Here is a 27695-nt window from a genome sequence, read left to right as displayed (position 1 = left end):
AGACATATTATAAATCTTCCTTTCAGTAAACACTGTGTTTGTTCCAACATTATTGCAGGTTATACCAAAGAATCCCTCTGGTTGAAATACCAAACAGTGCTTACCAAAAGTGTAAATTATCAGGCAATACTTACCAAAATTCTAATATTTACCTTTTAGAAAATCTAAATATTTAAACAAGAGACTGCATTTTTATCAATATAATAAAGTCAGAAAGCTAAACTCTAAAAAGTAACTCAACTGTAACTTACATCTTATATTTAATTAAAAAATAAAAGAATGCAAAAATATTTCTAAAACCTTTATTTGCAAATTACAGAGCATCCATCTGTATTTAAAATGTGAACAGGTGCAGGTGCAACACATAGAAAACAAAACAGACAGAAGACGTCTGTTTTACATTCAACAAACTGCTACCCGTGAATTGTATGGAACAGGTATGTGGCATCTTGAAAATGTAATAAGCAATATTACAGAATACACTGCAGTGTGCAAAAAAAATACATTTAAAGTACAAAATGCATACATCATATTTACATTTATAATGCGGGAACAACAACAACATTAGATGACGACTGTATTTGTATATAAATACTCTCAGCTTTTCATTTTAAGCATGTTGCTACAGACAAAAAAAATCTCATAGCTCTCTCATATATTCTTTTTAAGACAATAAAAACTTCAGTGCGCAGCACAAGTTTATAAACGTGTGAGACCATAAGTAGTATAAAAATGAAGAATTGTAAAACAAAAGAAGTGCTTAAATCTGTGATTGTAGAGAGAAAAATTGGCAGAAAAAAAACAGTGAAACGTTTTTCATCTTTACATCCGGGCACACATGACTATTCTCCTCTCTCTCATTTCAAAAGACTCAGTGTTGGAGTTTCAGGTACATGTCTGATGACATCATAGATGGTGGTATGCAAATCTTTGACTGAATCCAGCCGTGCCAAAGACCTGCAGGATGCCTGGAAAACACAGAGAAGAAATATCAAACTGTTCTGGGGCAAAACTGCTCATGCAAAAGAGTAAGTAATTATTATTTATGATGTTTTTACCTGTGTTGAGTCCATTTTCCCAGGTACAGAGACAAATTCATAAATGCCAAAGTCTTCAGTTGCATCCTCATGACCTGCAAGTATATTAATCAGATTACTGTATGCATTTTTATCAATTTATTTATTTTATTTGTAATAAAACAACTATTGAGATCCATATTTGTTCCCACGCTAATAATCAAACAATGTATGAATCATTTTAATCCACCCTTTTTAGTTCACTAGCAACTCGTCATATACTGACGTCCCTTTTTGACGCACAGGGTACCCCTTTAGAGTCATTTTTCGACGTGTAGGGTCCGTCATTGCTTTAAATAATAAACCCTTGGCATCATAATGCTGACGCAAAAGGCACTGAGAATGTTATCGTCATGATTAAATTATACATTGGGTAATAATATTGCCATTGTTGCATATATGTTGGGGTGTGGTTTTTGAATGTAAACAGTCACAAGTTTTATTTACGTTTCATTATTTACACATTTACCAGCAGGTAACCGAACCCCTGCCCCTAAACCTACCATTCGTCAATAAAACACAAGATATAACCGGCAGATTCAGCTACAGTCATAATGGCTCTTGTGTGTCTTGTGACCAATTGCATCATGCTAATGTTTGGGAGTATCTTTTTTGAATGAGATCTGAGCACGTTAAAAGAGAAGTCCACTTCCAAAACTTCCAAAGATTCACATGTAATGTACTCACCCCCTTGTCATCCAAGATGTTCATGTCTTTCTTTCTTCAGTCGTAAAGAAATTATGTTTTTTGAGGAAAATTTTTCTTCATATAATGGACTGATATGGTGCCCCAATTCTGAACTTCCAAAATGCAGTTTAATGCGGCTTCAAACGATCCCAAATGCGGTTGTAAACGAACCCAGCCGAGGAGGATGGGTTATAGCGAAATGATCAGTTATTTACATTAAAAAAAAATACAATTTAAATACTTTTTATTCTCAAACACTCATCTTGCCTTGCAGTCCTTGAACTCTGTGTATTCTGATTCAAGACAGTTAGGGTATGTCGAAAAACTCTGAGCGTATTTTCTCCCTCAACTTCAAAAATCATTTCAAAATCATCTTACATTGCTGCAGAAGTACCGACCCAGTCTTTGCAAAGTGAACAAAGGTAATACAGCGATGTAGGACGATTTTGAAGTTGAGGGAGAACATGAGATGGGAGTTTTTCAACATACCATAACCATCATGAACAGTCACAATAACAGTCCAGGCAGAGTAAGACAAGAGGAGCGTTTGGCATTAAAAAGTGTATAAATTGTATTATTTTTATTAAAATAACCAATCGTTGCGCTAGATAAGACCCTTCTTTCTCGGCTGGGATCGTTTGAAGCCGCATTTAAACTGAATTTTGGAAGTTCAAAATCGGGGCACCATATCAGTCCATTATATGGGGAAAAATGCTGAAATGTTTTCCTCAAAAAACATAATTTCTTTACAACTAAAGAAAGAAAGACATTAACATTGTGGATGACGAGGGGGTGAGTAAATTATTTGTAAATTGTTGTTCTGGAAGTGGACTTCTCCTTTAACTGAGCAGGATCATTTTCAGCGTTTAAAACCTAGTGTTTTACTTTCTTCTTCGCATAAAGATATTGTATGGCTTCAGAAGACTCGGAATGCAACATGACTTGTTTGTAATGTTTTTATACTGCTTGTTTATGGTCAGTTTCTGCAATAAATACCTGTGACTGCACTTATATTTGCCTGTTATGTGTTTTATATCGTTCAGAATTGGGTAAGTTTAGGGTAAGGGTGTGTTTAGGTGCTTCAATTAAGGTATGATTTTGTATAAAATTATTAATATTTTTACAAATGCATGCAAGCCATTCAATTAAGGCAAACAACTGAAATCAATGGAGGACCCTGCACGTACAAAAGTGACGCTAAAGGGGTACCTTGAGCGTCAAAAAGCGACGCCAAAGGGTCCTGACCAAGCGTCAATATGTGACGAGCTGGGAGTGAGAACAAGTAGCACCCAAGTAGATTGTTTTCGACTGTTAGTCGTTGGTATTATCCTATTTATTTTCCAATGGGAGTGATTGTGTGCGTAGCCAACTAAAGCCACACCAGTAAGGTGGAAAATATGTTTATAGCGTATGCTGACAGAAACCAAGCCGATATGATTATAGTAGTTGTAATGTTAATGGGGTTGGGGAGTTTGTTTGTACAGAGAGGCAGTGTACACATTGCTGCTTAACAACACAGGTATATTATAGTCCGAGACTTGCAGTAAACCTACCGGAGCGGTGCAGTCCTCTCTGCTCTGTCATTGGCCTGGAAGACAGGATCAATCCATCAATGATGTCACTTAAGTAAATAAACGTGTCACATTTCTCAGATGTTTGTATAGATTAGAAATATCGTCTTACCGCCTGTAGATTGTCTTCATCACTGTGGAAAAAGATAGAAAATATATTACAATTATCGCTGATGATAATGAAATGAATTAATTTAAATATAAACTGATTTAAATAAGGCCTGATAAACACAACACTACAGCTCATCAAGGCTGTATTTATTTGATTCAAAGTACAGAAAAGCTGTTATATTGTGAAATATTATTGCAATTTAAAATAGTGGTTTTCTATTTTAATATACTTTAAAATAGAATTCATTCCTGTGACATAAAGCTGAATTTTCAGCATCATTAATCCAGTATTCAGTGTCACATGATTCTTCTGAAATCATTCTAATATGCTGATTTATTATCAATGTTGAAAGTTGTGCTGCTTAATATTTTTTTGGAACCTGTGACATTTTTTCATGATTCTTTGATTAATAAAATGTTTAAAAAAACAGCATTTATTTAAAACAGAAATATTTTGTAGAAATATACACTACTATTTAAAGTTTGTGGTCAGTTTTTTTTTTTTCTTCTTTGAAATAAATGTACACTTTTATTCAGCAAGGATGTGTTAAATTGATTTTTTTAACATTTTTTTTTTTTCAAATCTGTTCTTTTTAAATCTTTATTCATCAAAAATCCTGAAAAAAGTATCACAGGTTCCAAAAATATTAGGTAAAACAACTCATTGATTTCAATCATTGATAATAAATCAGCATATCAGAATGATTTCTGCACCCTTACGAAAATTAACCATGTTTTATTACAGTAAAAGTGTAGTAACCATGGTTTTTTAGCACATTGATTACCATTTGTATAACCATAGTTTTACTAGAAATACCATGGTTAAACTATGTAGCAACTTAGTGTAGCAAGACCATGGTTAATTTGTGGTTATCATGGTTTAACTATAGTAACCATGGTTTTTTGGTTTTATTTGTAGTAAAACCATGGTTAGTTTTCGTAAGGGCAGTAATGGCTGATGAAAATTCAGCTTTTCATCACAGAAATAAATTCTATTTTAAAGTATATTAATATAGAAAAGTGTTATTTTAAATTGCAATAATGTTTGCAATTACTGATCCCAAACTTTTAAACGGCATTCTGTGTTTATTAATATTTATTTAAAGCAAACAGATTTTGGTTAAATCCACAAAGCACTCACAGACTAAAAGCCACATCTCTTAAATTCTTAAAATCTTAAATTTTTGGGGTCTTTAAATAAATGATGTAATAAACCACTGATTTTATTAAAATTACACATTATTACTGTGATGCCTGATTATATTTAAAAATCAAAATGATATCATACTTCTTCTTGGATGGCAGCTCTTCCTTAGGAGCACAAACATCATACACGCTATGATGACGACTGAAGAGATTGTAATGAAAGTCAATGGAGATAGCGCACTCCCTTCCTGGCTATATTTTGCTTTTCCTGGAAACAGATCGATATCAGTTACGTACGTGTTATATTTTAAAACAAAAAAAATTCTGATGTGATCTTCATCTTTAAACAACCAAGAACCTGCACTACATGCTTGCATTTTTTTATTCTGCATACACACTAAACCAAAATTCACTGCCTGTAACAACGTAAACAATAAGGACAGGTGCCAGCCCCTATTTACTTTCCAGTGGAACAGCGAGACTTAATCACAGGTGGGACAGATTTGCACTTAGCAACTGATGAGAAAAAAAGAAACAGCTTGCCATGACCATGCAGACTCACAATGGATGGAACAAAGGAATAACAATGGGATAGATTAACTTAAAATACTAAAGCCAGTAACCGTTTTTGTTATTATTACTGTTTTGTCATTATATATATATATGTATATATATATATATATATATATATATATATATATATATATATATATATATGGGTAGTTGACAAATAGGCAGTAAAAAAATGTGTATTTTGTAAAAGACAGTTTTTGAAGAAGAAATGCATATATTTATGTACTGTAAAGTCTGATCTTTGAGAAAATATAAAGTGTCACTAGCTTCGTCAGTTCTTTCATTGTTTTTTTTTTATTTTTACTGAAATGTACCATAAGTTTGTCCTATGGTGTGACCAAAAAGTAAGAAAAAAACTCTTAATAATATAGCATTAGAGAGATTTATCTTCACTGTTAGACACTTATTTTCATATAGTTTTTTTTTTATTTAATATGAAATTATAATAAACATCATTTTTCCCCATGACTTGTTGGACAGTTTCAAGGCAAACTTTGACAACAAGACTGTCATCCATTTAAACTGTTTTTTAAGATATGTTGAGATAAAAACAAATCTGTGGTTCTTTTATATGTGTCACACCATAGGACATAACGTCATACCATAGGACATTGTGTCACACTAAAGGACAGAGATGGTAGTTATTAAAGTATTTCTATTTAATCTGGAACATTTCAAACGAGAAAAAAAATAATAATTTTGATGCAGACAATATTAACGTTTTTTTTTTTTTTTTACACAAAACAGAATCATATTTATCAACAAAACTCAGTCTCTCAGTATGTTAGCGAAACTCTTCTAGTCCCCCTGCTGCATGTGAGGCACAGCTAAATATGATTGATATTCAAACTATATTCATTAAGATGTGAATTAATTTTTTAAAACTAAATGTCTACTCTTTTTAAGGCAGCATTTTGATTCTTTTTACTTTTAGCTTAATTCTCTTAGGATCTTCTCCCTTCAGGTGGACCATTTTTGTCTATATTTCCATGTCCTCTCTTCCACTAATTTCTCTCCCTCAGTTCTTTCTGTTTCAAAAACAAAGTATCACATCTTATACATATTTTCATGACAATTTATAACAGTACATGTTTTCTGCAAAAGGAAAATCAGAAAATAGTTTAATTAATGTAACTATTGCACTTAGATCAAAAAAGAATAAAAGGCAGTTAAACATCAGTTAAAGTCTTATTTAATTATTATTTAAATAATTAATAATTATTATTATTTTAAATGCTTCTTAAAGAGACCTTGTCCTCTGACGTGACATCTTTGTCCTGTGGTATGACAGTACAGTCGTTACACCGGAGGACATTTTCTGTCACACCATAGGACGTTTCAGCCTTTTGTGTCAATTAATGATCTTTCTATTCCAAGCTAACCTGTCATTAGTGGTTAGATAGACACATTTGCATAATTTTCCATGATTATGTGGTTTAACATACAGTTTTTAATTAAAGGGTTTAATTTAAGGGTGTCACACCAAAGGACAACAAAACGTAACACTTTTGAAGTGGTTCCAAATAAGTGAAATATTTGAACAATTCTGAAAAAAAAATTGACCAAGTGCACATGTCGTGGGCTTGACAGGGGGCTTCAGTAACATGAAAATGAATGGGGTCCTTCAACTAATTAAAGTTTTCTCTAGAATTGGCCGTTTATATATATATACACACACATATATACATATATATATATATATATATATATATATATATATGGTTGGTCCAAGATTTAATGGGTCATTCCATTAAATCTGTGCCATTTGCATTTCTAAAAAATAGTCAAACATAGAATTAATATAACATTGTGATTTAAAAACATAACAATACTGTGTATTCTTTTACCAATATTACATCAAATTAAAGTCAATTAAATATTATTAAAAATAATTTAAAATGCATTTATACTGATAAGGATAAGGTTTTTGGCCTGTCCCTCACTATGTTTTTTTCTTTTTTAGCAAGACTTTTAATTTGCAAAAGAAGACAAAATGATACAAAAATCACTTTTGCATATTGTTCTAAATATTGTTAAGCAGTGTTTTTGGCATAAGTATACATTTTTTCTATAAAATATAAATCATTTTATTGGTGTCCCCTGATTTAATTTCAGCCCTGTTACCTTCATCAAAAAACCCTTTTAAAATAATGGTACATTCAAGTGACATAATTTCTAGGAGGTTACATCATCTCTCAACCAGGATTCCAACACTTAAAACACAAACGTGTTTCTCTCACTCCTCTATAATGTTTTGTTTTTGATGATTTATGAAGCTTGACTGATGACATCATGCAATGTCAACACTGTTACCACTTTTAACATGTAAATTTAAACAATTATTTATTACATTTAATATAATCAATATCTACAAGTAACATCCTTTTAAAGTGTACAACATGAGCTTTTGTGAACTTGACTATTAGCTAGTAATTAACAAATTAGTTTGAAATCATCAAACCTGTTACTGTCAGCCCTGTTACTTTTCAGAGTAACAGGGTTTTTTTTTTTTTTTTTTCATTTTACAGGTCACACTGTATATTATTGAGCTAATGCCTATATCATTCAGTGTGGTTGGCATATGAGCATCAGTTACGTTTTTAATTAATATTGTTGGTATTGTTACTATTACTGTTGTTGTTAATGACCAGAATAAGATGATCAATCTCAATAAAACACATTGTTTTCCATAACAAACAAGAGCAGCAAGGTGACTGCAGACCCCCGCCCTAGTCTTGCAATGTTCAAGTTCATATTTCAGAATCAAGATCTTCGTCTAGTTTCAGATAATCACAGAAAGACCAAGTTCTGATCATCTTCCTTGCCTAATAATTGAACCGGAACAGTATATTTTAAATTTTGTGAGGGTATTTTAAGTTCTCTGAGGGTACACACTCACAAGGACAAACAGATGGATGCATGATCTAATTACAATACCTTTAAACATTAGATCTTTTAGAAATGCAATATGCTAAATCAACAATGAACTGTATTTAAATGAGAAATTAACTGTTTACTAATGTCCTTCGACATTATCTGCACAATTTTCCTGTTTAACATTGTAAATCTGCTTGAACACATTGTGTATTGTATAAAGCACTAAATAAATAAAGGTGACTTGACTTGACTAATAAAACTATGCCAAGTAACTGCAAAACAATATAATGCAATTTAAAATGGCAAAACTTTACAGTATTATGTAAATGAACATGTGCAGTTTGCTGAAGAATGTGTGCCCTCTGTCATGCCTGTTACTCTGGTCAGTCCTGTGACTATGACATCAATCCTGTTACTGTCATTAATTTCATAAAAATTGTACAAATGATATTTGATACAGTCTTCCAGGTTTTTCCATTGTAACTTTAACTGTATTTTAATTTGGAGTAAGCCCTTTTTTAATATCTCACTTGTAAAAATATATATTTTTCCTAATTGACATGTGGTCGCCGTCCAAAATTAAGATATTCTTGGTCATCTTAATGACAAATATAAAACTATAAAATAAAATATAAAATGTGAAACAATCCCAGTGAAAAGAGTAAAAGGACTAAAATGAACTATAATATATAGTATGAGGTAGAAAAATAGTCGCAAAATAATAAATTACATTGCCTGAGATGGCACAATAAAACTACTGGTCATTTTAAGATCAGAGGTCGCGTTAACCTGAATTTTTTTTTTTTATCAGTGACGGAAAAATCTGAAAGCCATCCATCACTTTGACAGATTAACCTGAGGGTGATCCATTGTAACTTCTAACTTTAATCCCACCCATGTCCAGTCGGTGGCGAGTGCGCACCAGTGTAGCAACAGAGCCCTGGATCCAGAACAAAAATGAAACTGTCACGAATGTTTTACTATGCATTTGATTACACACAGGCGAGTACCCAGGAGTTACAATGATCTTTCACGCCACATTAAAGAGTGCCGAAACAGTATTTACTGCTGGAATTTTCTACTGAAATTGACAGAATTTCAAATCTGAGACTTTGTTTTATATCAAAAGTAACACAAAGTTCAGCATATTGCGATTTATTGAATGAGAGGCCCACTATGTTCTGTTAATTCATCAACTGAAAACAGCATTGACCAATTGATTGACATTTATGAATCAATATTGGTTCATAAAAATGAGAATCTATTTAAACTGCTGTCACTGAAGGGTGTGGTGTTGAACATGAAAAGTTGAATGAAATGAACAAAATTACTGTCATTATTTTGACATGAGTACTAATATACAGATCTAAAAGAGTGACCGCAAACATACCTGTGTCAAGCCTGGCCATCACCAGAGTGAATTTGGTCTCGTCCTGCTTCTTAGTCATATTGTTGAATGCCCTACACAAGAACTCTTTACCCTGGGGTAACTCATAGGGTTTCACTTCAAACCGTGGTCCAGTCATGAGAACCTCTGTGCCGTTCTTTGTCTTAGAGATCCAGACGCAGGTGTTGGGAGGGTTGGAGTCTGCAATACACTCAAAAAAGACCAGTTCCTCTGGGTTCACTATGAACATCCCTTCGGTTTTTCGACCTTGATCAGAATTTACTGCCAAATTATAAGGCCCGTCTGAAAAATGTAATGTTAAAAAAACATTATTTGTCGTTTCTTTTTCAACATAAATTTAAATTAAATTTCATTGCAATTTCCTATTGCTTTATTTTTGTTTTATTACTATTAATTACTATAAATAGTTTTATCACTATAAATTACGTCAGTGATATTGTACAACAATAGAAAAGTTAAGGAGTGATTTTTCAGGTGGTCATGTGATTTCAAAATTGCAGCCTCAATAAGACAACCATTTTTATATAAAATAAATCAGCTTCTATTAGGCTACTGATAACATGCTAGAGAATTAGTTCACTTTCAGAATTAAAATTTCTTCATAATTTACTCAGTCAAAAAGAGATTAAGTTTTTTGAGAAAAACATTCCTTTTTTCTTCACATAGTGGACTTCATTGGGAACCAACGGGTTAAAGGTCCAAATTGCAGTTTCAATGCAGCTCCAGAGGGCTCTACACGATCCCAGATATTCTCTGCGATGCACGTCTACTACTTCACACATTGCGTAATCACATTGAAAAGGTCATGTGTATTTAGCTCAACCCGTTGGTTCCCATTGACGTCCACTATAAAAAAAAAACCCTTAATTTCTTTTTGACTGAAGAAAGAAAGATATGAACATGTTGGATGGCATGGGGGTGAGTAAATTATGAGGATTTTTTTATTCTGGAAGTGAACTAATCCTTTAAATGTATATGATTTTAAACCTTTTTTAAAAAAATACTATTCATTTCTTTACAGCTTTTTTAGTGAGGGGGAAAATTACATTCTGCACCTTTATAATAGCTTAATCCACATTCATATTTCAGATCGACTTCTGTTTTTATATAAATAATACGTCAGGACAGATCTTGTTTAACATCTGAGTTACAATGCAAACAGCAGGTAATTCTCAGACTGCAGGAGGAACCGGCTAGACAGTGTGCAATAACGCTGCAATGATTTACACAAGGGATGATAACAGATGATAAACAAGCTTGAAGTCAGAAAAGTACAATAGATACTCACAGAACACAATGAGTTCAGTCGGTTTGCTTAGATTGCTGCTGATGTGGTTTTGGGCCTTACAAATGTATTGACCAATGTCTTCTTTCTTGACAGGGCTTATAACAAGCGTCCCATAATCTTGCGAGAATGTATGCCGCTCACTTGGACCGACCATTATGTTATTTCTTAGCCACTTGAACTGAACATTTGTCCCATGTTCAACAGAACAAGTCAGCGTCACATTGTCCCTGTCTTCCACCAGTTCTGATTCTGGGGTCTTACTAATAACAGGGATGGACACAGGCACTGGGAGCAGAAAAGACATTAAATTAAGTACTTACAAGAAAAGAGATGTATGTAAATCCCACTTATGTCTCAGAGAAGAAGAAAAAAAACATTCTTACATTTTTTAAAGTAAGAGTGGGAGCGGCCATTTGTAACTTGAATGTACTGTGTCATTCGCTTTTAGTTAATTTGTGACCCTGGACCACAAAACCAGTCATAAGGTCAATTTTTTTTTAATTCGAAATGTATACGTTATCTGAAAGCTGGATAAATAAGCTTTCCATTGATGTATGGTTTATTAGGACAATATTTGGCCGAGATACAATTATTTGAAAATCTGGAATCTGAGGGTGCAAAAAAAAAATCTAAATATTGAGAAAATCACCTTTAAAATTGTCCAAATAAAGTTTTAGCAATGCTTATTACTAATCAAAAAATAAGTTTGAAATATTTATGGTAGAAAATGTATCAAATATCTTTATAGGAACATGATCTTTACTTAATATCCTACAGATTTTTGGCATAAAATAAAAATCTATCATTTTGAGCCATGCAATGTATTTATGGCTATAGCTACAAACATACTCATGCTACTTAAGACTGGTTTTGTGGTCCAGGTTCACATTTAGCTGTGTAAAAACCGTCAGTTATGCTGCTTAATATTAGAAACTGGTATTTGTTATCATAATTTTTTCAATATATTATCATAATCATAAACGCACTGGTTATAGCACAAATAGTTTTGCTGTTTACTAAACTGCTCGCTGTTATTTTTCTAGTTATTTACTGATAATGATTAATTAATCAGAAGTCTTGCACATTCACAGAAAATAGCTCACCTTTGCAACAGTTGACTGTTTCACAAGATGTTAAATGCATTAGTAACTAACACTACATCAATAGCTGAGATCACTCAAAACACTCAAATACTCTTACCGCTGACTGTGACTGTCACTCTTTTTGTCACAGCAACTGGACTGCGAATTCCTGGGAAGATGATGTTAATCTGCAGCTCATATTCCCCCTGTGTGTCTTCATCCAGATACTTAAAATATAGTGAGACATCAGGCAAACTGAGCTCCGGACTGTTCTTTAGGCGCAGATTTCGGATGGCATTGTTGTTGTCGAAAGTAACCAAAAGAGTGTTATTAGGATTAGTCTTTAACCAGGACCCCTGGAACGTCACATTCCGGACATTGAAATGAGTCTCAACTTTAAGGAGCATCGAGTCCCCCACTTTCCCATGCTGTGTGGGCTGCAGCGAAATACATTCAGTACATTCAGAGTCCGTACCTGTTCAAAAGAGAGTTAAAAATGTGTTTAATGACTCTCAAAACGTACTCTCAAAAAATACAAATAAAATATACACATATAAACAATGCTAAAAGAGCTACTCAGTCATGACATCCATTTGTAGGCCAAACGGCCAAAAGTCACCATGGATTCTCTCAGCAAGTTCAAATGTTTTTTTTAGGATAGTGTTTTTTGATTTATGGTTAAAAAAGGTCACTGGACTTTGCACTCAGTCATAGTTGAAGGGATAGTTCATCCGAAAAATAAAAATTCTGTCATTAATCACCTTTATTCTTCTTGGAAACACAAATTAAGATAAGCTTTCTGACCCTGCATAGACAGCAATGCAACTGACACGTTCAAGGCCCAGAAAGGTGGTAAGGATATTGTTAAACTAGTCCATGTGACATCAGTGGTTCAACCTTAATTTTACAAAGCTGCATGAATACTTTTTGTGTGCAAAGAAAACAAAAATAACGACTTTATTCAACAATTTCTTCTCTTCCGTGTCAGTCTTCGCCATTCTTTCACGAGAGTACCGACGCATACGATGCCCTTACTATCTTTCTGGGTCTTGAACGTGTCAGTTGCGTTGCTGTCTATGCAGGGACAGAAAGCACGCAGATTTGATCAAAAATACCTTAATTTGTCTTCTAAAGGTGAACGAAGGTCTTACGGGTTTGTAACGACATGAGGGTGAGTGATTAATGACAGAATTGTCATTTTTATTTGAACTGATTAACACATGCTTGATGCTAAAAATTTGCTATGTAAGGAGTACAACTACAAGTTGACACACCATTATATCTATTATTTAGGTTTTAGGAATACAGTAAACAGCTCTATTGTCTCTGGTGTTGTACTTGATCTTGTGTGAACTTGAAAAAAAAAAAGTTATTTTTGAGGTGCAGTTTTTATTAGATTCACACCCCTTTTAAAAAAAAAAACACTTTAACAAAAATGCAAAATGACTACTAAAGTTTTATATTAAATATGAAGAGTTAATTTACAAAAATAAAAGGTATATAAATTGTACATTTTATTAGAAAATAACTTATCGTTTAACTTGATAAGACCCTTCTTTCTCAGCTGTGATCATTTACAGTCCTTTGAAGCGGCATTTAAACTGCATTTTGGAAATTCAAACTCAGGGGCACCATAGAAGTCCATTGTATGGAGGGAAATGCTGAAATGTTTTCCTCAAAAAACATAATTTCTTTACGACTGAAGAAAGAAAGATATGAACATCTTGGATGTAAAATGGGTGAGTATATTATGTGGTAGAAAACACAGTCTTTCATTTCCTTAATATTACATTATCTGCAAGTACAGGCTTTTAAAAATATACATTTAATATTTGAAGTACACTATAAGTGCACTTTCAATACAATTAAGCACACTACATTGTCACAAGGGACTACACACACAGACTTGTCCATAAAGCAGGGAAGATCATGTGTATGTGCACCATCAAACCATTCCAGGCCTCAAATGCTCAATATGAATGTTTTTGGTCATTTGTGCAGAACGGTGCTGTGTAAGAACCTGCAATGTTTCTCATCAACAGTGACATTGCTGATTAAAACATTCATCTAAAGCCGTTGCTAATCTGAACAATTTTCCTTCTCCTCCGGTTCACTTGGACACTTCCAGAACAAAAGTTGACAATGTACTCGCCCCCTTGTCATCCAAGATGTTCATGTCTTTCTTTCTTCAGTCATAAAGAAATTGTGTTTTTGAAGAAAACATTTTAGGATTTTTGCTCCATATAATGGACTGGTATGGTGCCCCGATTTTGAACTTTCAAAATGCAGTTTAAATGCGGCTTCAAACGATCCCAAATGTGGTTATAAATGATCCCAGCCAAGAAGAAGGGTATTATCTAGCAAAACGATCAGTTTTTTCATTTAAAAAATACAATTTAAATACTTTTTAATCTCAAATGCTCGTCTTGCTCTCCCTAAAGTCTGTGTATTATGATTCAAGATAGTTAAAAAACTCCAATTGTATTTTCTCCCTCACCTTCAAAAATCATTTCAAAATCATCCTACATCGCTGCAGGAATACCGACCCAGTCTTTGCAAAGTGAACATGCAAAGAAGATCAAACATCCTTAACAAAAAAAGGTGAAACAGGGATATAGGACGATTTTGAAGGGAGAACATGAGATGGGAATTTTTCGACATACCTTAACTGTCATGAACTGTAAAAAAAAAAAAAGCAGTTCAGGCAGAGCGAGACAAGATGAGTGTTTGACAATAAAAAGTATAACTGTATTATTTTTATGAAAATAACTGATCGTTTTGCTAGATTGTTTACAACCGCATCTGGGATCGTTTGAAGCCGCATTTAAACTGCATTTTGGAAGTTCAGAATCGGGGCACCATATAAGTCCACTATATGGAAAAAAATCTTGAAATGCTTTCCTCAAAAAACATACTTTCTTTACGACTGAAGAAACAAAGACATGAACATCTTGGAGGACAAGGGGCTAAGTACTACATCTGTCAATTTTTGTTCTGGAAGTGGACTTCTCTTTTAACTGTACAAAAGGAAATTTGCAGAATAAGACATCCCTTACCCTCACATAATGTGCAATTCCAGCATGACACTGCATCATTAATAAGTTCATACACAGATCTGCAGTTTAATCACCACTGCCTTTGCCCTCGCTGCTTGATCCTATACCTGCCTGAACAAATATTGACCAGCTTCTCAGAATGATAGTAATCAAACATCAAGTTCTCTCTAATTTGTCTGAACAGGTCCATGAGCAAACACTCAGGCATCGCACGTATTGCATGAAGTCATGGAGACCTGATCCCAAGAATAATGCTGTGAAGATAACATACTGGACTCAACTGAACTCTTGATGTATCTCATTTACTTAAGGATAAGATTTCTTTTGCATGGATGAAATGAACGTAGGCCGTGGAGGCCCTGCTTTAACTGACAGCTGTTAATCTGCATTACGTTGCTAGGCAAGGCCGTGTGGCAGAAGGCAGGTAGGCAGTAAGCAGGTAAACAGTCACACACTCCTCCCTCTTTATCGCTCTCAGGCAACTTAACTACCCGGACACGGCCATCTCCACCCCCTTTACTCGCTTCTGCCGGCCTGCTGACAGCCAGTGTTGTGCATTACAATAGATGACTGCGTGGCTCGTGTTGTGCGCTAAATAATAAATAAAGACACCCCTATTGCACGCACAAAAGACCAGAGGGCAGATTCGGTGAAAGCTAAAAGTGTGCCTGTGTTTACGCCACACTTAGCTGTGAATGCATCACTTGTAAGTGTGCTTGGCCTGTTCTGGTCTTATTGTCTCCAAACAAGGTAAGGATTATTGCAGAGATAGCAACAGTGCACTCATACCACCCACGACAATAGGAATTGAGCTATTCATACCACCAAGCAAACGATCACCTCCTTATGCGTCCCCAAACACAAACAAACATTAGACTATTCACACCCCATGGTAATCCACTACGGCCATTTATGCTGCAACCTAAATGCACATACAAATGTATGGACTGGGAAATGAACAAAACCCTGACCGTGAATAATGCACTAAGCCTTGAATGTTTGTTTGTGTATTTTTAAAGCATCATGTGACACGGAAAGCTAAATGTGGGACGCGTCTGCCATAAGACTATGAGTAATATATGTCTTGTCATGATCTTGATCTTGAAATTTATTACATATTTGTATTAGCTAAATAGGTTTTAACAACAGTGACTTAACATTTTAAAAGGTAAAAATATTATATATATATATATATATATATATATATGTATTAATATAATACATATATATATTAAAATACATAAAATATATAAATATATGAAGTATATGACAAATTTGTACTAAGTAAAAAAGTTTTAACAATAAAAAAAAAATGCAAATACATATATTTAATACAATACAATATATTTAATATAATACAAATACATAAAATGCAAAATTACATATTTAATACAATATATATTACGATATATTTTTCATAATTCTATTAATTAAAAATGTTTCAAAAATAAAAATGCAAATATATATATTCTCGAAATGTATTAATGTTTTACATATTTGTATTATTTAAAAACGTTTTAAAAATTAAAAATGCATATATATATATATATATATATATATATATATATATATATATATATATATACATACACACACACACACACACACGTTTATATAAAAAATGCTTATTGAAGTATTACAAATATATTTAAAAAAAATAATAAAAATATTTAATTTAAAAATAAATAATAATGTATGATTTCTTTACATTTTAAGGTTTTTAAAATATCTATATATATTTTTGTTTGCTAACTAATTTTACAGTGGGAATATATTCTATTGAAAACTTCAAAATGGAAGTGAAAATGTCCAAATATAGGAAGTAGGGTTACAGAATTAAAACCAAACCACAATTCTGCTCTTTCAATTTTTGAACCACTTTGCTACTTAAATTAATCTTAATGTGCAAAGAAGGTTGTTTTTGCTTAAAGTCAATAGTGGTCAACAGGAAAAACAATATGTACCCAAAACATTTAATTGACGTTTTTTTCCCAGAGTATCCCTCCATTTTATTCCTTACATATGTAAATATCTTCGAATGACATTTCTGACTAAATAATAAACATTTATTTTACCGTAAATTTTAAATGCTAGAAATGTATTTAAACAGCTGACGTCCTATCTCTCATTGGCTTAACCACACATTTTTGGCCAAAAAATAAATAAAATTCTATTTAAAGTTTTAGTGTGTAACATCACTGCTGAAATTCATTCACAAATAAATAAAAAGCATCTTACCGGGAATTATTTGAAATAAGGTGAACATAAGCAGAAACATGGTGACTCCAACACATTCCATTTCTGCTATATAATCTCTAGAAGCTGTGTGACAAGAAAAGGGAACTGGTGACAGTATTTGCCAGGGAAATGAGAGAAGCTAGTCGAGGCCCCTCCCACGTGCCATTTAGATACATACACCTGGCCGAGCTTCCAAAACACTGCTGTCACCCTGAGGGCCAGAGGCAGTCTCACCGATACACATTCACTGCAGATATACACCGCTTAAGCACACAGTGACAGATCACAGAAGGAAAGTTATCTTGAACAGTTGTGGTACGCACACACACACACACACACTGCTACAGGTGTGAAACCAGTGCAAGCTGATATTTAAGTCCCAGACAGACACAGGGTCATTCAATTCACGAACATGCAAAGTTTCGCCTGAATCCATGCATGACTTAGGACACAAAACAATGTTTTCAAGAATCATCACACACAAACTCGGAGCAAAGCTTGAGATAAATAGCCAGAACTGACGTTAAAATTTTCCAAAGCTAGTATTAAAATAGCACTTCCAAAAGTCATGTACAGAAGAACTAACAATGGTGTTCATAAACCACTGCCACTTTTTTTTTGATTATTTTGTTAATCAAGTAATTGGTTGATTATTCTGACGATTAATCGAGTAATTGGATAATTATACAATGTGGTAATAAAAACAGACCCAATAGCCTTTAAAATTACTTCAAACCGTAAGTAATCATATGGTTTTACTTAAAGGAGGAGTCCATTTCCAAAACATAGATTCACATATAATGTACTCACCCCCCTTATCATCCAAGATGTTCATGTCTTTCTTTCGTCAGTTGTAAAGAAATTACGTTTTTTGAGGAAAACATTTCAGCATTTTTCTTCATATAATAGACTGATGTGGTTCCCCCGATTTTGAACTTCCTAAATTCAGTTTAAATGCGGCTTCAAACGATCCCAAATGGGTTGTAAATGATCTCAGCCGAAAAAGAAGGGTCTTATCTAGTGAAACAATCGGTTATTTTCATTAAAAAAATACAATTTAAATACTTTTTAATCTCAAATGCTCAGCTTGTCTTTCCCTCCCTGAACTCTGTGTATCATGACTCAAAACAGTTAGGGTATGTTGAAAAACTCTGATCGTATTTTCTCCCTCAACTTCAAAAATCATTTCAAAATCATCCTACATCACTGCAGAAGTACCGACCCAGTCTTTGCAAAGTGAACATGCAAACAAGATCAAACACCCTTAACAAGAAAGGTAAAACAGCATTATAGGACAATTTTGAAGTTGAGGGAGAACATGAGAAGCTTTTCGACATACCCTGTCATGACTGTCGTAACTGTCATGAACAGGGAAGAAAAACAGTTCAGGCAGAGTAAGACAAGACAAGCGTTTGGCATTAAAAAGTATATTGTATTATCTTTATTAAAATAGCTGATCATTTCGCTAGATAAGACCCTTCTTCGGCTGGGATCATTTACAACCGCATTTGGAATTACTTGAAGCTGCATTTAAACTGCATTTTGGAAGTTCAAAATCGGGGCACCATATCAGTCCATTATATGAAGAATGCTGAAATGTTTTCCTCAAAAAACATAATTTCTTTACAACTGAAGAAAGAAAGACTTAAACATCTTGGATGACGTAGGGGTGAATACATTATATGAGAATCTTATGTATTATGTATTATAAACCATAGAGCTTATGTACATCAACAGCCAGACAATTGTTTTTACACATTACAGAGCGATCTAAACCTTGTTTAATATTGACTAAACAACACATAATTCATATGTCTACTTAATCTTTAATATTTGGCCATTTCTTTACAACAGAAATGCTGCAGCCACTGCCATTTCTTCAAAACGAGTAAACTCAGAGTGAGGGTTTGAACCTTTATATTGAAATCGCAATGAACAGTAAGCATACTGAGGAAAATACTGTATTCTCCTGTGCTTGCTTAGGTTTATAAATGATTTACCTGACTAATCTGATGAAATGGGGAACGTTGCGTCCCCAGATTAATGTTAAAATAAGCCAAAACTCAAAATAATATGCAGAGATGGAGTTTGAGGGGCTCCACATATGTAAATGATGACAACAGTTCGTGTGGAGCAGTATTTACTATGAAGGGAGATGCTCTGACACGCACGTACTAGTGATGTTCGATTCTTGAAAGAATCGTTCTTTTGAGTCGGTTCACAAAAACGAACCCAATCAAACTTTAGTTCTGGGTTGACGACACAAGACGCACAGCCGAGGTAGCACGTCCAACTACAAGAAAAAGAAAAAGAAATGCATAGGGAAATCGTTGATGTTGACATCAGGGAACGATCCGATGGGGACTGCTTTTTTTGAACCGGTTCATTGAGCCGAACTGTCCGAAAAGAACCAGTTTGGTTCATAACCTACAATATATGCCTGCATCGCATATATTTGTTTAATTTAATTGTAACGTTTGTGAATTCACAACAGCATTATGCTTATGGTTTTTAAATTGGTTTATTATATCATGCAGCCTTGGCAAACGGTCTAATAATAATTTCATGGATTCTGGGCGGTGGAATTCGCCACTTCCGGTATTTTGCCACTGAATGGACACGGTCGAGGATTTTTCAAAATCGAGTACTTGAATTGAATTGAAAAATATATATTTTTTAAATACATTAAAACAGAAAACAGTGATTTTAAATGGTTGTAACATTTTACACAAATGTTTTTACTGTATTTTTGATTAAATAAAAATCTTACCAACCCAAACGTTTGTACAGTAGTGTATATTTAAATTTTGTGCAGTTTTGCCTTCTTTTTTATGGTTTTTTTCCATTACATTCAACAAACTGTGAACTCACATTCAGAACTTAAGTAAAATGTTGTTTTACCATGGCGCTGAAGAAGAGTGCAGGAAACACTGGTTCACATCACAGAAAGAAGACCATTGTCAGCTTCACTGGGAAAAACAGAAGCGTGAATTTTCTTAAAATATTTAATGCAAATCAGCCACCTTTACAACCCGTAAACCAGCATTTCTCATGCAGATCCACATCAGCACAAACATACTGTACGCAGGGCCGCCTCTAGTGTAAATGACCTTTATTTGGACTGAGAATCATCAGCTTAAAAAACAAACACAAACCTGACATAATGAACCCCCCAACACCCCTTTCAACTCCCCGGCCACATGATCCTCTCATCCAAGTCGGCCACAAAGCCGCACGGTGCTAAGAAGCACCCACTTTTAAGAGTCACTTGGACAAATATCTAATGGGGTTTTCCCCCCCACAGTCTGGCAGGAGCTCCATCTCCATTCCCAGTCCAATTTCCAGCTGCCTGTTGTGCAGGACGCAACACTCACTAGCCCTTCAGTCCAACTCCGAGCCGGACGTCTTCCTCTTTTTCTTTTTGCTGTGTTTCTTATGCTTCTTCTTTTTCTTTTTCTTCTTAGACTTGTCCTGTGAATAAACAAAAGATAAAAGCATAGCCATTATGAAGTTCTGTTTAGTGAATCCACTGAATAACATTTCTGTGAGTGATGCAGGTAGCATGTTCAGTCATTTCCGCCCTCATGTGGACAAAAAAAAACAGTCCGTTTAACTAAGACACAGGAAAACTTACTGTGATTTTCTCCGTCTCTTCAATACTGCGTTTTTTCTTTTTGGACTCAGCCTAAAAAACGAACACATTTACAGACGAGTTTAACATGTCACTTGGTATTTGCTGCACTAAAACCATTTAATGACACATATTAAGGTCACAGAGGGTTTAAACACAATCTTACATCTCGGTCTATATCGGACTCATCTGAGGACTCTGAATGACTCCTTTCAGCTTTCCTCTTCCTTCGCCCATCCTTTTCATCCTTATTTGATCAAAATACAATAAAAGCAGTAATATTGTAAAGCATATTCTATTTTAATAGATTTAAAAATATAACATTCCCATATACCACTCCTGTAATGGAAAAGTAAACAAGATTAATAACGATTTTACAAACACACAAACACAATTTCTGGAGAATATAATATATATATATATATATATATACTCATGTATCATCAATGTTGAAAACAGTTGTGCTGCTTTATATTAAAATAGAATGTGTTTGATGAAGATACAGTTCAAAAGACCAGCATTTCATAAAATAACATTATTTTAGGTAACACTGTAAATTTATTTACAGTTAACTCAATTTTATTTGTTCTATTATGAATAAAAGCATTATTATTTACTCTCACACCTTTTATGAGCTTGACAGATGAGGGGTAGATATGATACTATGAACTGTGGTTGTACTGAAGTTAAAAACAACTTCAAAAACTCCACTTTTGTTGAAATTGCATAGACAAGGTGAATGCTCTTTCATGGTGTGATCAATTTCTTTAATGTCTTGAAATGAGTCTTGAGTACCTTGTCTTTCTCTCCATCTAGTTTCTTCTTCTTTTTCTTAGATGACTCCTAGAGATAAAGGACATCAGGATTCAGTGTCACAAGTCTTGACAAATCTCTTTATTATCACCACCAACTTAGCTTTTATGTTCATTTAATTCAGCACTTGAAATGAATATTAATGGGGGCAAATCAACATTGCAAAATACAGTAATTTCTAAAACAGCTGCTAATCTAGATTAATGTGTAATATGTTGTGGCTAGTTTCAGTTAAGCAAGATACTTCCTTAACTGGCAGGAACAATCTTTTTATACCATGTAATTTTTCTTCCTTTCAGACATAAACAAACAATACCCTGCTATCAGTCTCTGATTCTGTGTCAGAGTCATCTGAAGCTCGCCGGGCAGAGGATCTTTTTCTCTTTTTCTTCTTTTTCACATTTTTCTTATCATCCTGAAAGGGCAGATGAGCGGAGAATATTTAGTTGTATGGTCATTTTAAAGGGATAGTACCCCCAAAAATGAAAATTGTGTCATTAATTGGTCACACTCATGTTGTCCCAAACTAGCTAGACCTTTGTTCATCTTCAGAACAAATTAAGATATTTTTGATTAAATCTGAGAGCTTTCTAACCTTGCATAGACAGCAATGTAACTGACACGTTCAACACCCAGAAAGGTAGTCACATCATGATACTCTCATGAACATGCATCAAAAACTGACACAGAAGAGAAGAAATTGTTGAATTAAGTTGTTATTTTTGTTTTCTCTGCACACAAAAAGTATTCTCGTAGCTTCATGAACTTAAGGTTGAACCACTGATGTCACATGGACTATTTTAGTGATGTCCTTACTACCTTTCTGGGTCAGAAAGCTTTCTAATTTCATCAAAAATATCTTAATTTGTGTTCCGACGATGAACGAAGGTCTTACAGGATTGGAAAGACATGAGGGTGAGTAATTAATGACAGAATTTTCATTTTTGGGTGAACTATTCTTTTAACAATGCATGCAAATAAAGTACATATAATTGTCAAGTCAAGTCACCTTTATTTATATACCGCCTTTAACATTACAGAATTGTGACAAAGCGGCTGTACAGTATTAAATAGGAAATAGTGCATCAATAATGCAAAAGGGCAACAGTAAACACTCAATTTTCAGGTTAAGGAAGTTCATCAATGGATTCAATGATGTCATCATCTAGCTCAGTTCAGTTCAAACACAATACAATATAGTGGGAAGAAAAAAAAAATTGTAATAATAAGCAAGACTTACATCATCTTCAGAGTCTGAGGAGGAGCTGGAGGAGGAATCAGAACTCGATGAGGAGGAGGAGGAAGATGAGGAATGCTTGACCAAACACAACAAAAGCAGAATTTGTTAGATTTTAAGTCACGTAAAACTGATCTGCCGACCCATGGATAATAAACAGGCCAGATGGATACTAAATACTCTTCAAATGCAAATCCTTCTTCTAGTATGGAACATTATTTGAAACCAATATTCCACTTTTACATTATCAGTTAATTGTTGTTTTACAGTTGCTCCAGATATGAAAATGGAGAGCTCTCCTCACCCTACTGGACTTTTTCTTCTCCTTCTTTTTCTGGAAAACACAAAGATAAATATCAGGAAATATGACAACAAACCATAATAATAATAATAACAATAATAATAATAATAATAACAACAACAACAACAACAATTACATATTTATATGTACATACTGTACATATAAATGATGTTGGATTATTGCATTACTGGTATTTGAGTGCAAAAAGTTGGTACACACACACTACGAGACAAAAGTTTTTTAATGTGTTTTTAAGAAGTCTCTTCTGCTCACCAAGCCTGCATTTATTTGATCTGAAGTACAGCAAAAATAGTAAAATTAGGAAATAATTTGCTATTTAAATTAACAGTCTTCTATTTAAATATATTTTGAAATGTTGTTTATTCCTGTGATTTCAAAGCTGAATTTTTAGCATCATTACTTCAGGCACATGATCCTTCAGATATCATTCTAATATTCTGATTTGCTGCTCAAAAAACATTTATTATTATTATTATTATGTTGAAAACAGCTGAGAGAAATTTTGTCAGGTTTCTTTAATGAATAGAAAGTTCAGAAGAAGAGCATTTATTTGAAATATAAATCTTTAGTAACATTATAAATGTTTCATCACTTTTGATCAATTTAAAGTATCCTTGCTACTGACTCGAAGCTTTTGAATGATATAGTTTATAATGTTACAAAAAAGATAAATGCTGATCTTTGGGTCTTTCTATTCAAAGAATACTGAAAAAAATGTTCCCAACTGTTTTAAATATTGATAAAAATAATAAAATTGTTTCTTGAACAGCAGATCAGTATATTAGAATGATTTCTGAAGCATCATGTGACACTGAAGACTGAAGTAATGATGCTGAATATGTAGCTTTGATCATAGGAATAAATTACATTTTAAAATATATTCAAATAGAAATATTTTAAATAGCAAAAATATTTCACAATATTACTGCTTTTGATGTATTTTGAATCAAATAAATGCAGGCTTGGTGAGTAGAAGACAATTCTTCAAAAAATATTAAAAATCTTACTGTACAAAAACTTTTGACTGGTAGTGTACTTTTCAGTTGAAATATTTTCTGCCATCTTCCCTTTATAAAACTCTTTTTATTCCTCACTTTTGACTTATCTATAAAATTTAGGATAAAATCTGACCGTACTTGTGTTTTATTAATAAGATCCCAGATTACGACAACCTTACCTCTTTCTTTTCCTTCTCCTTGTCTTTTTCTTTCTTCTCACCTCCACCAAGTACCTTCTCCCTGTTTTTCTCCAGTTCCTTCTTCCATCGCTGAGAAAAATGAGTTAAAGCACATCAGATCTGAATATATTGCAAATCCACTGACTCTAGTGTAAAAAAAAAAAAAAAAAAAAATCAAAAATCTATACCTCGTTCATTCTGTCTTCAAAATCAGCCAGGGCTCTGGAGCCTTTCTTTTTCTTTTCCAGCTGTTCTTTTACCTCCTCCCTGACATACAGAACAAACAGAGACACGCATAAAGAAATAAGACCTTATATCCACCATCGATTCTTTAATATTAATCATGATCATGTCTTCATACCATGATGGCCGTGGTCTGCTGAGATAATCCTGAATGGTGGGGCCGGAGTTGGGAGCAGGTCCTCTGGCTCTGGCAGCAGCTATTGGGTTCAGGTACGCCTGAAACACATTAAATATTAAAATTCATAATGTAGCCAGCACATCATTAACAATCACATGACATGCTTAATACACACACCCTTCAGCATCCACGTTTCACTTACAGGCTGCTAAGCACATACAACATATCATTATCATTTCGCTTTGGCAGAAAATCAGTTTTAAAAGACTTTTTATATGCCAAGCAGAAATACAGCAACAAACATTCTGCACAACCGGACGGTTAAGATAAATGTGTGCTAGCCGAATTAGCATGTCTGAACCAGCCACCACATACATGTGTACTAGCATGCTATGTAACCAATACCAACATTTCACAAGAGTTGTGCCAGACCACAAGCATATAACACCATGCATATCAAATGTCGCGTAACCTAGTTCATTCATTTTGTAAATGAACGTGGCTAATATGTGTAGCTAAGTGTTTTGACGCGTTAGCACTGCAGCTTAAAGGCCTCTTGATGCTTTCCCCTTGAAATATTAGGAAGATGCGAGTTCATAAACTACCTTTACTTACCACTCTGTTATCTCGCTTGCCCATTTCTGCAGATTTTGCCTAAAACCTATAGGCCAAAATCTATTAAATCAACCTTTTGTTTACATGGCTCTGGTGCTTGCAATATCTCCAAGTGTACTGCGAGAATTTCTGAATAATTGCCCCCTAGCGGTTCATCAGCAGCACGCCATAGTCAACATGAACACTAGGGGGTGCTTTCACCTCTTTTTTGGAGAATCAATGATCAAAAGTGACAGAAAAGACATTTATGATGAAAAAAGATTTCAAGCGAATGCTGTTCTTTTGAACTTGTCAATAACCCTTGAAAAATAGCATGCATAATATATTATAAGAAATAATATGTATCGCTAATCAGCATATTAAAATGATTTGTGAAGGATCATATGAGACTGAAAATGGGATTAATGGCTGCTGAAAATTCAGCTTTGCCATCAGAAATGAATTATGATGATGATTTTTATTATTATTTAAAATATTCAAATAGACAGTTATTTGTGATAATATTAAAAATGTTACTGCATTTTTGGAGGCTGTAAAAATGCAGTCCTTTGAGCATAAGAAACGTTCAAAAACATTACTGATCCCAAACCTTTGAACGTTAGCGTCATAGGCGGAGGGTGAACCAACTCCAGGATAAGGCTAAAACCAGCCAAATCATCATAAACATAAAAAGACCCAAACATGGGTGTCATATAGGCTAATAAAATATGTTTAATGTGACTGAATTTCTATTTAATATGATTATAATTTAATAAAAAACATTAGAAATATATGTCGTTATAATCACTGAAGCTGTCTACACTGTGAAATTAATCTCTTACTTACATTGTACGTACAACTGTGCTTTGTTTATGAGAGAGTTCAATAGTTGCGCTAAAAATCGTAGAAACGCAGAGGAGTTTCAGCGATGACTCATGTGAACGCCTCTGATTGGCCATTGCATTCCTAAGCTCAACAGAATCGTGTGTGATTGGTTGTAATGCGCAACACTGTAAACATGCCTAAAAGGAATCACGTCGTAACATGCGCAGGGCCCGTATAAAACTTCTCAGAAATGCTCTTAAGAATAGTCTTAAACTTTGACTTAAGTGTCAAAAAATTCTTAGTAAAAAGTACGACTTTTATAAGAGTAGGAGACTTTTATAAAGAAGCTAAAAGCAACTTTCACTAAAGTCTAAGACCGGTTCAAGAGAGCCTTTAACATTAAAAAGTATATCAAGGGCACCATACCAAAAAAAATAAAAAAAATTAATAATAATAATAATTCTTTATGACTGAAGAAAGAAAGACATGAACATCTTGGATGACAATGGAGTGAGTACATTATATGTGTATCTTTGTCTTGGAAGTGGACTCTTTTAAGACCCTGCTTACGCTGTCATCACTGGTGCATTGCTGCATTTTTCCAAATTTCCAGCGAAAAAAAAACAATTACTACTTTTATTTCTGCAGTTAGAGAATTGATTTGTAGAGTGGAATAAGTTAATAACTTTCTTACTTGGCAAGTTACAAAAAAAATTGCTTGATGATCACATTTGTATTGTTTAATCAATTCCGTATCATCATGTAACACCAATATGTCATATGTTCATTGGAAAGTGTGTGTCCCCTGGTGAAAAACCAGCATATGCTGGTTAGGTAGGTTCTGATGCTGGTTTATGCTGGTCTTTAGCTGGTTCATGCTGGTCCTTGACCAGCAACATGACCAGCAAAAACCAGCAAAGGACCAGCTTAAACCAGCTAAGGACCAGCATAAACCAGCAAAGGACCAGCTTAAACCAGCATCAAAACATACCTACCAGCATATGCAGTTTTTTTCACCAGGGTCTCCTCCTCTTTGCTGCCATCTTGTTACTCCAAAGTTAGGAGACCTCTCCAGCTCTCTTAAATAATTTAGGAATAAGAGTAAAATTATGTCATTCTTAGAATTTTGGCACACTTAAGACTAAAATTTTACTCTGAGCGGCTTTATACATACGGCCCCAGATCTTAATTTAATGCCGCAATCCGCACTTTTATATTCAATTTAACTTTGTTAGCAACAGTAATAAATGTAATTTGTTTGTGCAAATTTTTGGGCATTTTTGGCCAATTTAGTGGCATTTTTTGCTAAGGCTAAGCCTTTCCCCAGCCTTACACACACTCCGCCTATGGTTAGCGTATGTCATAAAATGACCAATGGACCTTCGTTAGCAACAGTAATAGACAACTGTCGAGTCCCGTTTAGACACGGTGTGAGAGACTAAAACAGGCCCGTCTACTGGAGCACACACTGAATTGGGGCATTTTGCAGACAAAAGTGGTTAAATTTTCCTGACTTCATTTGATATCCACCGTATTCTTCAACGCGGAAGTAAGCCTTTATGGGCGAGACTTCAGTCACAATTTGGTCAGTTACCCGGATGCGCAATACACGGATGTAAACA

General features: G+C 34.0%; 2 protein-coding genes across 4 annotated transcripts; both read right to left on the bottom strand.

Moving 5' to 3' along the window:
• Positions 1-288: 288 nt before the first annotated feature.
• On the bottom strand, positions 289-17898 carry hepacam2 (HEPACAM family member 2). 3 transcript variants are annotated; one of them, XM_051137527.1, is made up of 9 exons: positions 17114-17893; positions 11938-12294; positions 10738-11022; positions 9432-9629; positions 4734-4859; positions 3447-3468; positions 3317-3351; positions 1059-1132; positions 289-968 (listed from the first exon to the last, which is right to left on the bottom strand). In XM_051137527.1, the coding sequence occupies exons 1-9, from the start codon at positions 17172-17174 to the stop codon at positions 858-860; spliced, it is 1269 nt and encodes a 422-aa protein (XP_050993484.1). In that variant the 5' UTR covers positions 17175-17893; the 3' UTR covers positions 289-857. The 3 variants fall into 3 exon arrangements, with proteins under 3 accessions (XP_050993484.1, XP_050993483.1, XP_050993486.1); XM_051137526.1 differs by having other exon boundaries at positions 9432-9731; positions 17114-17891; XM_051137529.1 differs by lacking the exon at positions 4734-4859 and having other exon boundaries at positions 9432-9731; positions 17114-17898.
• Positions 17899-20104: 2206 nt separating this feature from the next.
• fam133b (family with sequence similarity 133 member B) lies at positions 20105-25422 on the bottom strand. The gene is made up of 11 exons (XM_051137720.1): positions 25270-25422; positions 24655-24752; positions 24482-24560; positions 24294-24383; positions 23099-23128; positions 22798-22872; positions 21874-21972; positions 21540-21587; positions 20911-20991; positions 20748-20798; positions 20105-20584 (listed from the first exon to the last, which is right to left on the bottom strand). Exons 1-11 carry the CDS (start codon positions 25291-25293, stop codon positions 20495-20497), a joined length of 765 nt encoding a protein of 254 aa, XP_050993677.1. The 5' UTR covers positions 25294-25422; the 3' UTR covers positions 20105-20494.
• Positions 25423-27695: the final 2273 nt, after the last annotated feature.

The sequence above is a fragment of the Labeo rohita genome, chromosome 19, assembly GCF_022985175.1.
Source record: "Labeo rohita strain BAU-BD-2019 chromosome 19, IGBB_LRoh.1.0, whole genome shotgun sequence".
NCBI classification, from domain to species: Eukaryota; Metazoa; Chordata; class Actinopteri; order Cypriniformes; family Cyprinidae; genus Labeo; species Labeo rohita.
This window is presented reverse-complemented; position numbering and strand designations above follow the sequence as displayed.